Source organism: Rattus norvegicus, chromosome 1, assembly GCF_036323735.1.
Source record: "Rattus norvegicus strain BN/NHsdMcwi chromosome 1, GRCr8, whole genome shotgun sequence".
In the NCBI taxonomy this organism is placed as follows: Eukaryota; Metazoa; Chordata; class Mammalia; order Rodentia; family Muridae; genus Rattus; species Rattus norvegicus.
In genome coordinates, this window is record NC_086019.1 from 31,590,685 (window position 1) to 31,607,430 (window position 16,746).

Below are 16,746 nucleotides of genomic sequence, written 5' to 3' on the forward strand. Positions count from 1 at the left end.
GGCATTTTTTATCTTTCATTTTGAGGATCTCACCAGTCTCTGGCTAGCATAGTCAGAGGCCACTGAGAAGTTGGTGCCGACAACTGTCAGTCAGCAGTTCCCGAGAACTTGGCAGTCATTAAGATGGTTCCAGTCCTTGAGAGTTTGGCTGTCGTCACTGAAAACTCGGCTGTTAGTCACCGAGAATTTGGTTCTCATTGAGAAGTGGACTACTGTTGAGAGGTCAGCTGTCATCCTTTGAAGAGTTGGCTGACACTGGGAGTAAAGCTGTCCATCCCTAACCAGTGGGCTCTCGGCAGTCACCGGGGCAGGCTTTGTTCCCTGGAAGCACACACATTTCTTCTGGATGCTTTTATATTTCCCTTTTATAGTTTTTATTACGCGCGCGCGCGCGCGCGCGCGCGCGCGCGCGTGTGTGTGTGTGTGTGTGTGTGTGTGTGTGTACCTGGGCCAGGCATACAAGTGGAATACCATGTGGGTGCTAGGTGGTCAAACTCAGGTCATCAGGCTTGGTGGCAAGCACCTTTTCCCAGGTCTAGCTTGCTTGGTATTTGTTCGATTTGGTGCTCACCGAGCTGCTACTTTTATGTCTGCATTTATAGATTTGGGGAAATTATGGCTATTATTTTGTCAAATATTTTTTCTCTGTTCCTGAAAGGCTATCTGACCATGTTTCTTGGGCTACTCATTTCCTTTCTCTGTATTTCCTGCCGATGCTTGCTGGTTCTGCACATTGCAAACCTCCAGGTTCCTGCTTTTCCCTCAGTGCGTCACCCACTAGGACCTTCTCGTGTGTGACATGGTAATGTGTGAGCTTGTCTCTTCCCACCAGCTGGAAAGGAGAGGTCGGGACTGAATGTGGATCAGCAGCAAAACTGGTCAGCAGCTACCTAGCCCAGTCAGGGTTCCCAGAACTGAGCTGGCAACACTCTTGAGAGGGACCGGCTATCTCTTCAGGGCAGGCTAATCTCTGGACTTTTCCATCACGACTGCAAAGGTCTCTTGATTGCTATCCATCCAGATACAGATTTGGCTTCTCAGATTTCCTGCTAACACTGCCTAGAGTCTAAAGTCTCATTTATTACTGTCTATCTCCCACCCGTGGCTAGAAAATGTACTACACAGCGAAAGCAGCCTGGAAGGACAGAGGGCTGGGCTCTGACATTGGAGGTGGACCTGAAATTTTGGGTTACTTTCCTCCAGAGAGGATGATGCCTTAACTGAGGACTAGTGCATATCGCTAACCTTGACTGGAAAAAGTATCTGTAACAGGAATTAGCAGTGGCTCAGTCTATCTGGTGAGGGCCTGGTGGCTCAGTCAGACCTGGTGAGGGCCTGGTGGCTGTGCCACTGTTCTAAATGCTCCCTTAATGTTTTCAAGGTCCTCCACTCAGCTGTACTCTTGCCTCTGGTCAGGTGACAGTTCTGCTCAGCGAGGCTAAAGGACAACTGATAAATTCCAACACATACAACAAATACAGACCTCTCTTCCCTGCTTTATGACAGGCATCTCTGGATGGGGCTGGCCTCTCAGCCTGGGATGCAGTGACAGTAACGGTGGGCAGGGGTATATGGGAGGATTTTCAGGAAAGAAAGGGAAAGGAGAAACACTGTAACTAAATTTACAATCTCAGAAACAAAGAAACAGGATGGGCTGTTACCAACCTCTACTTTCCTCTGCTAGTATTTGTTACTATGTAACTTGGCCTGGGCGAATTTACAGAGGAAAGAAGAGATTCTGCTTCTCCTTTCTGGCTAATAATATTTTGCTCTAAGAGCCTCAGTACCCAAGACCAGAGGTTTCTACCTGGGACCACAAAACATGTGCTACACCAACTTAACCCTGAGACTAACTCTCTCTGAGTCAAGGTATAAAAGAAACGTGACTGTATCAGATGGGATGGCTGGTCCTAAAGATGGATGTGAAGGGACCTCTGTCACGAGACTGGATAGGATGGGCAGAAAAGGGTGATGTCACTGCCTTTGGAGTCAGTGACTCTCCATGTGCTTCTTGTGTGCATGCCTGTATGTGTGCATGCCTGTGTGTGAGCTTGTGTGCATGCCTATATGTGCACATGCCTGTGTGTGAGCTTGTCTGCATGCCTGTATGTGTGCATGCCTGTCTGTGTGTGTGTGTGTGAGCTTGTGTGCATGCCTGTCTGTAGGTGTGTGCTTGTGTGTGAGCTTGCACACCAGCTAGTTAAATGGTTACTCATTCTTCCCACTTCTAAGGAACCCCTATCATTTTATACGGAGAACATCAAGAGTGGTGAGTAGTGAACTCTGAAACGCAGTTTTTCCGAAAGAAAATGTTTAGATGGGCTCTTGACCAAACTCAGCTCATCTTATGGTGGAGACAGGCTGGTGGGCTCCAACTCTTTGGGAGCAGGTACAACCTTGTGTTTATGACTTCACCATGCAAGAGGACACACAGTGATGTAACCTACACTCTGTGCGTGGGCTCCACGTGTAGGTGCTGACCCTCCCTACCCTGGTTTCACAGCTCTAGGACAGGCAGTTTTCTGAAAGACCTCTGGAGTGGTTCTTGCAGGTTGGTCCCAACTCCAGTGTGGCAGGACTGGATGGTCAGATCAGCAGAGACATATTCTGTCTGACAAGCACAGGGCCCCAACATTTGAGTCTGTTGCCCCCTGGTTGCTCTACTGCACGTTTGTGGCCAGTCTGTGCTTGGAGCTGTACTGTACCTGGGATCTTGAACCAAACGATTATAGGTGACAATCTCCCAGACCAGCTCTGCATGGAAGGAACGCAACTCATGTCTTGGTTAGAACCTTTAAAAACTTGTAAACAAGCAAGGTATACAAACCTTGCATCCCAGCACTTGGAGGCAGAACGGCAGATCTCTGAGTTTAAGACTAGCTTAGCTTAGGCTATATAGTGAGTTCTAAGCTAGTCAGAGCTGGTGAGACCCAGTCTAAAAAAAAAAAAAGTAAAAATAAATTTAAAAAAATTCTTAAATTCAGTTTTGGAGTTGACGCTCATTTAAAAAGAGATGAGTTCATCAAAAAGCACAAAGGAGAGAGATGGAGATTCAGCAGTAAAGAACCCTTGATGTTCTATAAGACCCAAGTTTGATTCCCAGCACCCACATGGGCAGCGCATAGCCACCTGTAATGTCAGCTCTAAGGATCTGATTCCTCTGATCTGACCTGCAAGGGCGCCTGCATTCATGCACACAAACCCATAATTAAAACTGATAAAAAATAAATCTTAAAACACACGGTGTAAAGAAAGCCTTTCTGAAACAGTATTATTCTTTCTTACTACGTGGGGCCCAACGGTGTCACTTATTCCTTGAAGCTAGTTGTTACAGGATCTTGATTTTCATATACGTTCTAAGTGTTCTCAGTTCTTTATGCTCAGACATCATCCAGCCTAGGTTTTTTTTTGAGACTGGTTCTCTACCAACTTGGAATTGGCCAACTAGGCTAGGCTGGCTGCCAGTGAGCCCCAGGGATCCCTCGTTGTCTCCCCGGTACTGGGTTACAGCTCACTTCACATAACTGCACTTTTATTTTCGTGGGTTCTGGAGACTGATTCGGGTCCCACTGGGCTCTCGCACCAGCCTTTCTCTCACCTTTTGTAGGGTGTAATCCTTCACCTGTTGTTTTACTTCTCCCAACTCTTGTGACAGGTTTCAAAAGATGGATCTGCTAACATGTGTGCTTAAGAGTTCCATATGCATCACACAGGAAAACTACAGAACCGGCTGACCAGATGAAAGGAACCATAGCACATCCCATGAGTGGCAGCCAAGCCCCAGATGCCAAAACTGCCGGGAGCGCTTCCCCACACAGCTGTTATGCCTTCCAAGCCTAAAGGATGGACCTCTCTCCATGGACTTCCCTACCGGGCTAAAAACATCTGTTGTCTCTCTACTACATGAGGCACTTAACGAAAACACACTCGAGCCTGTGAAACTTTACGTTGTTGTGTTTATTCCACTGAAAACCTGAAGCCCGCACCGCAAAGGAGCCCTGCGGGCAGGGCGGGCGCTGCCCCTGCCCCTGCCCACTCTGTACATTCACAGTTCTGACGCACGGACTGAGGTTACTGGCGAGAGTCATCAGGAGACGAACATCCGTCCCAGCTCTGCTCAGGATTCCTTCAACACGACCAGTGGCATTCCTCAGGAATCCGTCACGTGCAGATGGCAGGGCAGAGCCCCAGCCTCGGGACATCTTAGTTCATTAGTCTCCTTCATTGGCCTTTTGGTGGCTTTTCTCATCTGAAAATTTGTACTCTACAGTTATAAAACCAACCCGTTAGCTACAAAGGCTGTGTTCACATTTCATTCCTACCTAACCCGCTAAGAGCTCAGGAATCAAACTCCCTGCCCATCCCGCGGCAGTGTGGCGCTGTGTGACTGAGGTTGACAGGTTTTGTTTGTGGATTTCTCTTGGGGAAAGCACACACTAACACTCCCTCTGAGAAACTCAGAAAACACTTTTTTTTCCTGCCTTGACTGGCCTGGCGGTCATTTCCTAGAGCAATGCCCCAAAAGAAAAAAAATCTAACTTAGGAGTAGAAACCAAGATTCCAAAGCTTAGGAAACAAACTAAACCTCCAGTCGCTGTGCTTTACGAAGAAGTCTGTCATTAAAAAAAAGACGGAATCCGATAATGTCAACGGTGACAGACAGCCTGGACCCTGTTCCTTCCTGACTTCATGAAGGGCTGAGTGTAAACTCTGTGGCCTGCCCCCTGCAGCTGTCACCCCCAGAGTAAGGCCACCTATGCTCAGACGGTGGCTACTTTTCCTAAGTCACCATGGTAACTGGTGCAGAGAGGGTGCTGGGCTCTGGGCAGGACCTCCTGGCCATCTCGGTTTGTCTTCTCAGAAGGCTAAAATCAGCACAGAGGAAATGCCTTCCAGTTCTTTCCCTCTGGCTGATTCTTTACCCACATTCGATGCTTTTACTAGTTACATGAAGTAGACTTTGTCATATTGAAACTGAAATACCAAACTGGCGATGTTTATAAAAAAGATGGGGATTCAAGAAGGCTTAAGGGAAGAAGAAAAGCATCCTGGGGCCAGTCTTTGTGGCTAAATGTCCCATGATCTAAATGGAAGGAGGGCAGAGAGGCCCTTTAAGTTGTGGCCACCAGGACGTCTCAGAGTCTATCAAAAGCAAGCCTGGAAATAAATTATCCTTATGTTAACGTGAAAAATGAAGTAGAAAACCAATTTTCTTTCTTCTTTAAAAAAATGTCGAATGGTTTCAAAGTACCTAAGTAAGGTTTATAAAAGAGTCACAAGCTCCTGCACGAACACAGAGACACTTAGAATCCGATGATGCCCCATCATGAGAGCCAGAGACGGCAGAGGCACTAAATTAGGACGAGGTGACTGTCCCAGGGTAGGAACGTGCAGCGTGCGCAGAGGTCCTGCATTGTGCACACCGCACAGACGAAGGGGAAAGACCGACAGGAACTCAAGCCCGGCATAGTCTAGGTGAGCAGTCAGTCACAGCTGTGCCCACTCAGCCTGTGGAGTCCTGCCCCACAGGGAGGCCCCGAGCGCCCACCCGCCTGCCTGCCCGCAATAGGCAGGTGGGCCACACACACAGCTTCCCTGCCAATGCCCAGCTGGGCCCTGAGACAGACTTTACAGAAAACAAATAACACCCACGAGTCTTGTGGCCCTCAGGTCTGCAGACACACAGAGACGGCATGAGGAGACAGGGAATGGTAGAAAGCGCAACACACAAACGGGCTCCAGGCCACTGGAGGCAGACGATGATGCGGCAGGGGCCTCATCCCTCCGGAGGCTTCCACTCTAGTCCACTTTCTTACACGAATTCTTTCTCCCAAAGTCTGAGTGTTCGGGGCTGAAGTCAATGCAGAAGCCATTGGGAGTTGGTGCTGGGGGTGTCTGTGCGCAGCTGTCAGAATGTGTCTGATCAGGGTACAAGTAGTCCTCTGCGAAGTCAGGGTACATTTCTGCAAACCCACAGAAGTCATCTGTAAAGACAAGGAAGCTGGTCATTGGAACCGAGAGAGCCCCATTACAGGCACTGGTCAGAAACCCCACCCTAGAAAGGTGATTTTTCAGGAAAAGTCATCACTCCAATGCTGGTGCAGTGAGCAGACACTGCTAGGACCAGGGCCCAAGTGTAGGGTACCAGGGTTCTGGTGATGAAACCATCAGGAGAGCAGCTCCAATGGAGCTGGGGTGGATGTCCTCCCTACAGGGTATCCAGGTCAGAAGCCCCTGCAGCTTCTTCAGGGGATCCGGTGAGGGAAGCAGGGAGCTTGGTGTGTACAGATGGGGCAGGGGCTCCATTCATGTCCCCTGGCCTCCTGGGCTGGAGTGCCCACTCCGTCCTACCTCTGCTTCACTTACCAAATGTGATTCTTCCCCTCTCCTCTTGGTCAATAGCCTGGAACAAGTCGGTCACTGTCAACTCTGATATGCCCAGTGCAGTCTTGAGGATGCAGGACAGGTCGGCTTCATCTATGCTGCCATCCTCAGGAGACCCATACATCTGCAAGGGACAGCGAAGAGTTATGCTGGGGACGCTCCTGCTGTTGGCCAGGCCTCGTATATTTTCCCAAGTGCTCCTGAACCCACCCTGTCCAAAGAGCTGGCACCCCTGAGCAAATGGTGCCCACAAGCAGATGTTAAGGCCCTGGGGAGAGGCCTCTGCCTCTACTGATCTCTGTGGGTCCCTTATGGTCAGTGAACAAACATGTCTTGGTTGAGACTTGGAGACTATGACTGTGGGGGCAAAGCAACAGGTTAAGGGAGCTTAAACAGAGACTCAGCTGGAGCAGGAAGCAGCAGAAGGGCTCAGTGTGCCAGGAAAAACCTTGGGCTGCAGGGCTCTTGCAACAAGAACCAGGAAAGCAGAACGGCGTGCCTCTGGTGACACCTAGTGGTCAGTTGATAAACTGCAGAATCATTTGGTGATCAAGCCCACAATGCATTGTGAGACTGTGATTCTGAAGAAGCCAAGGACTAAGTCTGCATTTCTAATCAGAAATGGTCATTGTACGAGAAAATGAACAGTAGGGGTCACAGAAGACAAACATACTGGCCTGTGAGATTCTCTTCTCATTTCCCATGCACTATGTCCCCAACGTCCTTATGTGAAACTCTTCTACAGGGGTGATACTAACAAGAGACCCCAAAGGGGCAGGAACATGTTTCTGATTTCACCTCCAGGAGTATGTAGGAGTACTATTCACAGAGCTGTTTTACATCTTGAAATTTGGCCCTGACTTCCATGGAGTGAGGATCCATACCCCATCACACAGTATTACAGTGTCGCACTGGGAACTCATTGACTAATAAACTCATTTACTTTCCCGAGTTGGACTTGCTGGACTCCCATTGGTTTGCCTGTGATCTTAGACTGGGTGAAGAGATGTATCTTTCCAGAAAGTCCTGGAACCCCCAGCCTGTTACAGAACACTGCACGGATGCCCTGTCACTGCACTCCAGTCTAACGTTCCCAGGGCCCTCACATCCTGGGGACAGCAGACAAGGAAGGGCAGGTGCAGGTAAGGTTGTGGGAGCCGGAGGGGTGAGGCTGGCCCAAGGAGTGAGGTGCAGTGGGACATGGTCATCGGTGGGAGACGTCTGCTGTCCCATCACAGTGGGGATGCGGCTCCAGCACGGCCACCAGGACGCTCGGCTGCCTGACACGCCAGGCAGCTGTGAGAGGCTCGGACTCCATGTTCTGCTGTTTGTGTTGCCAACGAACCTGAGTGCTGGTTGACACCATTACACTCCTCTGGTCCGACAGAGTCTACTTGATGACTTTACGGTCCACGTGAAACTGAGGCATCAGAATAGAACACAGTGTAGATACAAGAGGGCCAGGCTTTCCCAACCAGCCAGCAAGTGTGGACACCATAGTGTTCTCCTGGAGTGACCCACGTAAGCGACCCTGGCTGCTGGGATGCTTCCAGGCAGTGCTGTGGAGTGGTACGTCAGGTAAGGAGAAAGCAAAGGAGCTTTGAGGCTGTGAGAGATGAGGCGCTCCTAATTCCTCTGAGCACATCTGAGAGAGAAGTGCCCTCAGATACTCTTGACTAAGGAAAGACCCACTCTGAATATGGTGGCGCCATCCCACGAGCTGTGGTTAGCTGAGTACCAGCATTCCCAGCTCTGTTTTCTGGCCATGGCTGCCTCACTCTCCTGTTGGTCTGCTTTCTCTGCCAGCAGTCCCTTAAACTATAAACCGAAACGAATCCTTCTTAAGTGGCTTAAAATTTATTTGTGTGTATGTGCCAGTATGTATGTATGAATGCATGCATGTATGAATGTATGTGTGTATGTAATGTATGCATACATGTATGCACGCATGCATGTGTACCATGAACAAGCAGGTGCCCACAGAGGCCAGAAGAGGGAATCATGGTATGGGCGTGAGCCATCTGACATAGGTCCTGGGAACTGAACTCAGTTCCTGTGCAGGAGCAGCAAGTGCTCTTAACCACTGAGCCATCTCTCCAGTCCCTCAAGTGGCTTGTCCTTAGGTATCTGGTTACAGAGATGGCAACGGTAATTGATACAGAAAATCGCTAGCAGTTCTTGGGCCTTTGGAACTTTTCAGGGGTAGATGTTGAAGTTCGGAGATGGGGTTAGGAAACACTTCTGGGCATGTGTATAGTGGTGTTTCCAGAGAGGTTTAACTGAGGGAGACAGACATACCGCCACCTCAAGGGTTGAGGTTCCAGACTGAATTAAGGGGAAGGAGGGTAGCAAGAAGCCGGCTGAACATTGGCGTTCAACTCTCGCTTTCTAATCTCTAACGTAATACAAACAGCCACTTTACAACCTATCCTTCATGACTTACCCACTCCAGCCATTATCTCCTCAAACCACGTCCCCCACAAACCTTCCCTCCTTTAAGAGGCTTCTGCCAGGTGTTTGTCACCTGATAATGAGAGTAACTAACAGACACACAGATCCCACTCGAGAAATCCACTTGCCTTAAATGCCAGCTGGATGGTGGCTAGGGTCTGGGATGGCCTGCACACCACAGACAAGGCGACCACATATTCTCGAAGGTCTATCTCACCGCCACCACTCTGCAAAAGAGACACACATTCAGAGGATGACTTGGTAGCCTGCATGTCACTGGGGACCTCTAGCTAACTTGTTCACCCCAGGCTGACTTGGTAACATTTACATATATAGAACCTGTGCTTTAGAAGAGGATTCCCAGACTTACTTGCTCAAACCCCAAACCAAAGCCTGCACTTGGAGAACAGGCTGGCGAGAATCATTGTGGGATGCAATCCAATCCACTGAGAATGGCTTACACAGTCACAAGCCAGAGGTTTTGCCCTGAGTTCCCCAGTGGACCTACCTCATCAAAAAGCGAGAACATGTCCTCTAGCGCGTCTGAGACGGGAACTTCCAAGTAGGCTGCAAACTCTGGAAGCCTGATCTTCTCTCCTCTCTTCATCCTTGCGCTCTCTGAATATTTGTCTAGATCTTTTTCAAGATTTTCTGGTTTTAGTCTAAATAAAAAATGAGGGAAAGGTTTATTGACAAAACTACAGCATAGAAGCTAAGACAGGAGACTTAATTTTGAAGTTCGGGGACTCATCAAAATGTTTTAAAAGCTTCTTTTTTAAAAACAATTTATCTATTTTAATGTGCATTGATATTTTGCCTACATGTATGTCTGAATGAGGGTGTTGGGATTCCCTCAAACAGGAGTTTACAGGCAGTTGTGACCTGCCATGTGGGTGCTGGGAATTGAACCAGTATCCCCTGGAACAGCAGCTGGTGTTCTTAAAACACTGAGCTCTCTCTCCAGCCCTGCTTTAAAAGTTTCTTAACAAGCACAAAGTTAGTTTCTGAGCATGGCACACCCTCAGTTTACAAGATGCTAGGCTTCTGACTCCACATTTAACTGTCTGCCCCCTGGGTATATTCCTAGGACGGTGTACAGAGGCAACACCCATACACACAGGTGGTGTCCAACAAGAAGGTTTTTAGGGTCCTTCCATGTGGCCTGCTGAAATGCAACATAAACAGAGTAAGAGTTTCCTGACAGATCCCCGACCTCAGCAGCGCTCGGTTCTAACGAACGCTCGAGAGCTACAGGCAGCTCACCCGAGGCCCCTCACGAGCCTGGCAAACTCTAGCAGGCAGGTATCGGCAGGCAGGCGAAGTTGTCCTTCTGCCAGAGCCAGCTGGCAGTCCTCAAACGTGTAGTCTGTTACTGAGACACCCAGGGCCCTGCAAGAGAGATCGTTTCATCAAGCCCACCTCTTCACCCAGAGTAACAGTAACACTTATAGTGAAGTAAGTGTCAGAACGAAACCACGGTGGACAGTTCCTGATGGGCTGGGCGGGACACACACACACACACACACACACACACACACACACACCCACACACACTCACTCTGACAGAGCAGGTCATGTCAAGAGGAAAGCCCAGAGGGCACCAGAGGCATTGCCTACGCGACACTGTAGAACCAGGTTAACACAGGCCTCCTCTCAGGGGAAAGCTGCTGATCACCTTTGTCTGAGACTAGGATGGGTACATCCTTCCTCCTGGAACCTGGACAGGCCCTGGTTTACCCATGTGTAGACAAGGCCTTTGCCGAGGTCATATTAAATGCTAATATTTTACCCATAGAACACACTATTTTAAGTTATATACCAAGAGGAGAAATTCCTAGGAACACAGACAGAAGCCAACATGAGAGGGACTGTCACTTCCTAAAAAGCGTGCCCTGCACAGGGCACCTGAGGACAATGGAGTTCTGCTGTGTCCCACGTGCAGTGAGCACACAGGCTGGCATTGCTCAGACAACCAATGGGATACCGCAAAGCCACCTTGGAAGCACACGCTAAGCACTCAGGTTAGCAGGAAACCCTCTCTCCCGTCCTCAGGTTCATCATGTGCTGTGGGCCCGCCCAGAGGTATGTTTCCCCACAGCTATCAAGGAACCTGGGGGAGCTGGAATGGAGGAGCTTGCCCAGGATGGGACCTGGATCCAAGGCTTACTCCTCTGGGTCCAAGGGAAGGGGCAGCTCTGCCAGTACGTCATGGAGGTAGGCACGGAGAAGCAGGAAATGCCACCGTTCTACCCAGGAAGCTGGTTCCTCCCACGGTCTGTCAATGGAAACTTGGAGGGAATGGGTGAGGGAACCACAGAAGAGCCCCAAGCAGGAACTGACACCCCTGCCACTGGAATGGTCCCCAGAGCCAGCCAGGATGAGACTTTTACAGGAACCCAGAAAGAGAGGAAAGAGGGTGTGGCCAGCAAAAGCCTTGACTGAAGCCAGGGTGGCAGTGCTGAGCCCTGAGGGATGACTGTGCGGAATGCTCAGTCCCACAGGAGTCCTACATTACAGTCCACACTTTGCACTGAATGTGTGTGCTTGATGGCGATCTCAAACTTCCCTTTCTCGGCACTCCGTCAGCCTAGACCTGTGTCTGCTTGCTCCTGTCACCCCATCCATGAATACGGTGCCTATCTGTGGTCTGCACAGTTAACTGCAAGGCGTGCCTGCCCTGAGTGCGATCAATACAGCGCAGGCCCTTGGACAGACCAATGGGGTCTGGAGGAGCTACTACACTATCCCACAGGGCCTCTGTCCTAAGAATTTAACGGTCTAAAAGGCTATGCCAGGTTTCAAGAAAAAACACCCTCCTACCCCACATTAAACACATTTTATGGAGAAAAGCTCACTACTTGCATTATGAAGGAAAACCCATTAAAACTACCCTGGGCATCTCGTTAAGAAGAATGGGCTTTCCTTTCTTTTGTGTTATTGGCCAGGGTTGTTCAAGCAACTCTCAAAACATTACAGGCTACGGCTGCTGCCCTCGGTTGCCCTCGGAGGTGGAAGGAAAATCCCTGTTGCCGAAGACACCGGGCCCAGAGGCCTCCACGGTGGATCTGGCCTTAAAGCCTCCTTCCTGAAGGTTAACATTCACGGTGCCAGAATACGGTATCCAAAGTTTCCAAAGGCGGGAAGTAGCCATCAGCGCTCCTCAGCTGTAAGGCGCAGGAGCCACAGCTCGGACTCGACGGCACTGTAACCCTGAGGGTGCAGCACACAGACATTGGCAGTAACCAACAGCCCTCTGTTTACTGAGAGGGAAACCATGTCTGGTACCAGAACCCCAGGGCACTACCAAGGACTACTGAAGTCATGGATCTTGAAGGGTATACTGCAACTGCCTCATCGCTGAACTTAGAGCACAACCCCTCATTACACGCTTGCCCCCATATCCACAGGTGAGTGTAGTTCTCGCCCTCATTAAGGAAACTCCCCTCTGCAACAGAGACTATCATAAGGAAAACTTATGATAGCCAAATACTCAAAATACGGAGTTGCAGAGCCCGGCGTCAGCTGATACTCTTGCACGTACTGCTCAGAACTGTCGTGGAGGAGCGGGCAGAAAGGCTGTCAAAGCCAGTGGAACAGGGAGTTTGCCCTACGGCTGTATCTCCTAGAAATATCAGAGAAGCTACACCGGTGAAATCTTACCAACATGGCTACCTAAACATGAGCAGAAGGACGGCTACAGACATGCTAGCATAGACAGGGAGAGGCTTTCACAAAGAACTACTGGTAACTAAAGAATGCTGAGAGTGGGAGAAATAATATTCCCAGGGATGAGCACAACAATTGCTTATCCAACACCAAACGGTCAGCCTTGAAAACATACATACATTATACAGACTAAGCAACAGGCTATATTTATGCATTTAGCAACACACACACACACACACACACACACACACACACACACACACACACACACCCCAATTTGAGAAAAAGAGATTGCCAGGAGGAGGCAGGGGCAGCAGATCACTGAGTTTGAGACCAGAGTGATCTACAGAGTGAATTCCAGGACAGCCAAGGCTACACAAAGAAACTCTGCCTTGAACAAAACACCTCCCACCCCCAAAAGGCTATGAGTTTGAAAGAGAGAGCAAGGTGGGTGGGCACATGGGAGAGTTTGAAAGGAGGAAAGGGAAGGGATACAAGTATATTATAATCTCTAAAATATTACTTTACTGAAAAAATTTCATACAATATACTCTGATCATGTTTTCCCCTTCCTAACATCTCACAGATCCCTCCCTTCATACACACACAACTTAACTTTCTTTCTTTAAAAAAAAAAAAAAGAAAACCAAAACCAGAAAATGAGCTTCTGACAGTAAGTCTGGTGCTGCCCAGCGACACTGTATGAGCAACCGGAAAGCACATGGTAGCCTGAGGTGGGAATGTGAGCTGCAGCATGGGCGGGGACGGGACAGGCCACACAACACTCAAGTTCAGGTGGACAGGACGTTACTTTAAGAGAACACTGCTCTCCGCGCTCAGTCCATAGACTCCCTGAGAATCTGACTTAGCAGGTGTCACAGTCGGGCAATCACTTGTTGAGTCCTGAAAGAGCGATTCCTTCCTTCTACCCTCAAAGCAGAGCAAGTCGCAGTGGAAGACGGATGCGGGGACCTTGGCTGGCTTAAGTGTCCCCTTAGCAAGTACTCAGAGTTGTCTGTGGTGAAGGCTGCATTAAGTGCAGGGTGGAGACTAGAGCAATCCTTACCTTCTCTGCGCAAATACCCCTCAAGGGGCAGAGGGGAAGTAGGCAAGAGCCAGCTCTACACAGTGACTACAGATCTGAGCCGGGCCTTGTTAGGTGTGTTTTCAGAATACTCTCTCCAGGTCTGTTGTCAGGAACTGAGGGTGGGACTGCCCCCCTGCACGGCGCCCCCTCCCTCAAAGGTCCCAGCAGCTGCTCTTGGCAGAGGCTACAGTTTAGCTCCACTGTACACAGCCTCTTCAGGAAAAGCAACAAGGCTGGCCCCCTGGGGCTGTATGAATATTCTGGACCTAGTTTTAAGTATATGGATGAGAGACAGGGCTCAGAAGGTGGGAGAAAGTCAGAGAAAAAGGGCACTTGAGTGATCGTTGTCCAGACTCCAGGAATCAGAAAGTGAAAACAATGCTTCTCAACTGTGTGCAAGAAAGGAAGCAGAGGACACCCTGGAAGCTCAACCATACAGATGACAGACTTGTGTCTGTCAGCAGGGGGCGTGAGAGGGCCAGCAAACAATCCCCAGACACACAGTGAAGCCTGAAGGAGGCTGTGACCTGTGACTGACATCTGCCCAGGTCAGTGCGTGACCCCAAAACACACCAGAGTCACAGATTACTAAGGCAGGTTTGAAACTTGCGAAATGAAGCAAAGATTAACCATCTTCTAAATGTTAAACAAGCCAAAACATCATCAGATAAAAGTAGGAGACACAAACTCAAGGCCAAACACACAATACTGCTAGCACATGCAGAACCGGCTTGTTCACTCCCGTACGACCCATTTCCCCGCACCGCTGGCAGCTGCTGACTCACTTGGCCATGACGCGTCTCACATTACTGGCATACAGGGCAGGATTCCTCTTCTCCTCCTCAGAAGGACAATACACAGGCAGAAACTGAGGACAGAAGAACCGTGTTATCTCTGCTAAGACATGACGCCCATCCCACCAGAGCCACCATAAATGGTACTTATGTGACACCATTAAGACTGGCAGAACCCTTCCAATTGAATAGTCCACCCATGTCCATACATGTTTACAAACTTACACCTACAGTGTCCACACTACACATACACAGATCTAGACCCACATGCACACTACACCCATGTGCATGTATGCTCGTGCGCGCGCACACACACACACACCCCTCTGCAAACTTACTGCCCAGTGCACAATGCACACCTCCATCTTCCCACGGCAGTTTTATGTTGGGGATTATATATAGAGAGATATATAGATATATATAGAGAATGGTACTCCAGCACTTTCTACACCTGAAATCTAATATTTCTGTGATAAGTCATCCTACAAGGACAGCACTTAAGATGATTTAGTGGCTCATGCTGGGGCCAACTTTACCATGCATGAAAAGGCAAAGAACTATTCCTGATTCCTGTTCTTAAATGCAGATATCAAGAATACAGGAACACCCTGAAAACCTAGCAATCATGCATATAGGGTCACAGTCACATTTTAGGAATTCCTAAAATTACTGTGGTCTTTCACATTAACACTTGTACCATGTACCAGCAATGTGAAGAAGGACAGGCAAAGATGATTACAGGGCCATTCTTAGTCTCTCTTATCTTAAAATGAGTCCATGTCAAAAACCACAGGGGTCCCAGCCAGTACAAGACCATGTTCCTTCTCAGACCTGATCCTGTTCTCTCCTGAGGGCTGAGAGGAGAGCTATGGCAAGATTCTCAAGCTCTGGGCAGGACCAGCACGCTCGGGGCTGGGCTCTTTTAGAAGTCACATGAGCTTATTTGTCCATTCTGTACTGCTCTGCAGTGCTTTTGGGAAGTGAGCAGACTGCCTGACTCAACACAGGGACGCATATGACTCACTTCTAAGGTAGCTGCAGGCCCATCAGAAAAATCCTTCAAAAAAGAAAGAATAAAAGAAAGAAAAAAAAGAAAGAAAAACAAATAACAAACCTAAAATCAAACCCACCAATCCTTCTACTTAGAGAAAATTCTATAGGCCGCACATAGGACCGTATTGAATTTAGCCTAGAGGGTGAGTTCAGTACTTAGGAACCTGCCAGCTTATATTCCATGACTTACTGCTAAACAGTAAAGTGACAGAATGAATTTAGTTATTCAAATCTAGCTACATTGGTATTAGTAATAAAGGCAAAAAAGAAAAGGTTTCTCTATTGTTTTTTGGGACAGGGTTTCTCTGTATAGCCTGACTGACCTGAAACTCAGAGATCTACCTGTCTAGGCAACAGTCATCCAAATTAAAAAAAAAAAAATGATAGCTTTAGTTCCCTTGTTAATTTTTAAAAATCTTGTCCAGGGGCTAAAGAGACAGCTCGGCAGTTAAGAGTACCTGCTGCTCTCGTAGAGGAGCAGGTTTCTGTTCCCAGCATTCATTTATCAGCTAACTAAATCTGTAACCCTAGTTCTAGAGGACATGACACCCTCTTCTGACTTTTGTAGTCAATATACATACATGGCACACATACATGCAAGCAAATACCAATAAACACAAGATAACAATAAACAGATCTTAAAAAAAAAAAACCCATCCTATCCAAATGTATTTGGACACAAAGCCACTAAAGAAAAGTGACTAGAAAGTTCTAGGACCCAGACAAATGCAAAGATGACAAAGACGGCTATGGAATAGTATCTGCACAGATTAAACACTTTGTACCAATCGGCATAGCTCTTAGTTTAACAGCATTCTAACAAAGTATCAGGCCGACCCAGTGTAACACTGTATGACACTGTGTCAATAAGAGTCTCAGTGCAACATTGTGTAACACTGTATCCACACAGCTCTGGGTTAACACTGTTGTAACACCTTAACACTACAGACCTGGTGTAATGCTATGTGAAACTGTATGCACACAATGGCGGGTAGGAATGTTTAACCCTGCTGTGGCAGACTCCAGCATAGCACACTGTATCTATATAGACCCCAATGTAACATTGTGACACTGTATCCACACAGCACTAATACTGTTCAAAAGTTGCATGATTTCAGCCCCAGTAGGACCTAGTACCCCAAAGCCCACCATAGAACTGGCCCCTGGCCCTACCCCACCCTACCCCACCCACTACCCATACTGTGTAACACCATGTCTACTCACTTCAATTTCCACTTGGTTTTGAAACTGGCACAGGGTGAGCCACAGGATTTTCAACCTTAAAAACAGCATTGAATAATTTTACAACAC

The 16,746-nt window shown here is 48.4% G+C and overlaps 1 protein-coding gene across 2 annotated transcripts in view; it reads right to left on the reverse strand.

Moving 5' to 3' along the window:
- Positions 1–3,936: 3,936 nt before the first annotated feature.
- Lpcat1 (lysophosphatidylcholine acyltransferase 1) overlaps positions 3,937–16,746 on the reverse strand; it is a 50,326-nt gene continuing 37,516 nt past the window's right edge. For both annotated transcript variants that reach the window (NM_001100735.1, XM_039081212.2), the window contains 7 exons: positions 16,660–16,714; positions 14,374–14,456; positions 10,099–10,224; positions 9,344–9,497; positions 8,964–9,062; positions 6,367–6,508; positions 3,937–5,984 (listed from right to left, as the gene is read on the reverse strand). In NM_001100735.1, the coding sequence (NP_001094205.1) occupies positions 5,800–5,984; positions 6,367–6,508; positions 8,964–9,062; positions 9,344–9,497; positions 10,099–10,224; positions 14,374–14,456; positions 16,660–16,714 (844 nt within the window). In that variant the 3' untranslated portion in view covers positions 3,937–5,799. The remainder of the gene's footprint in view (positions 5,985–6,366; positions 6,509–8,963; positions 9,063–9,343; positions 9,498–10,098; positions 10,225–14,373; positions 14,457–16,659; positions 16,715–16,746) is intronic.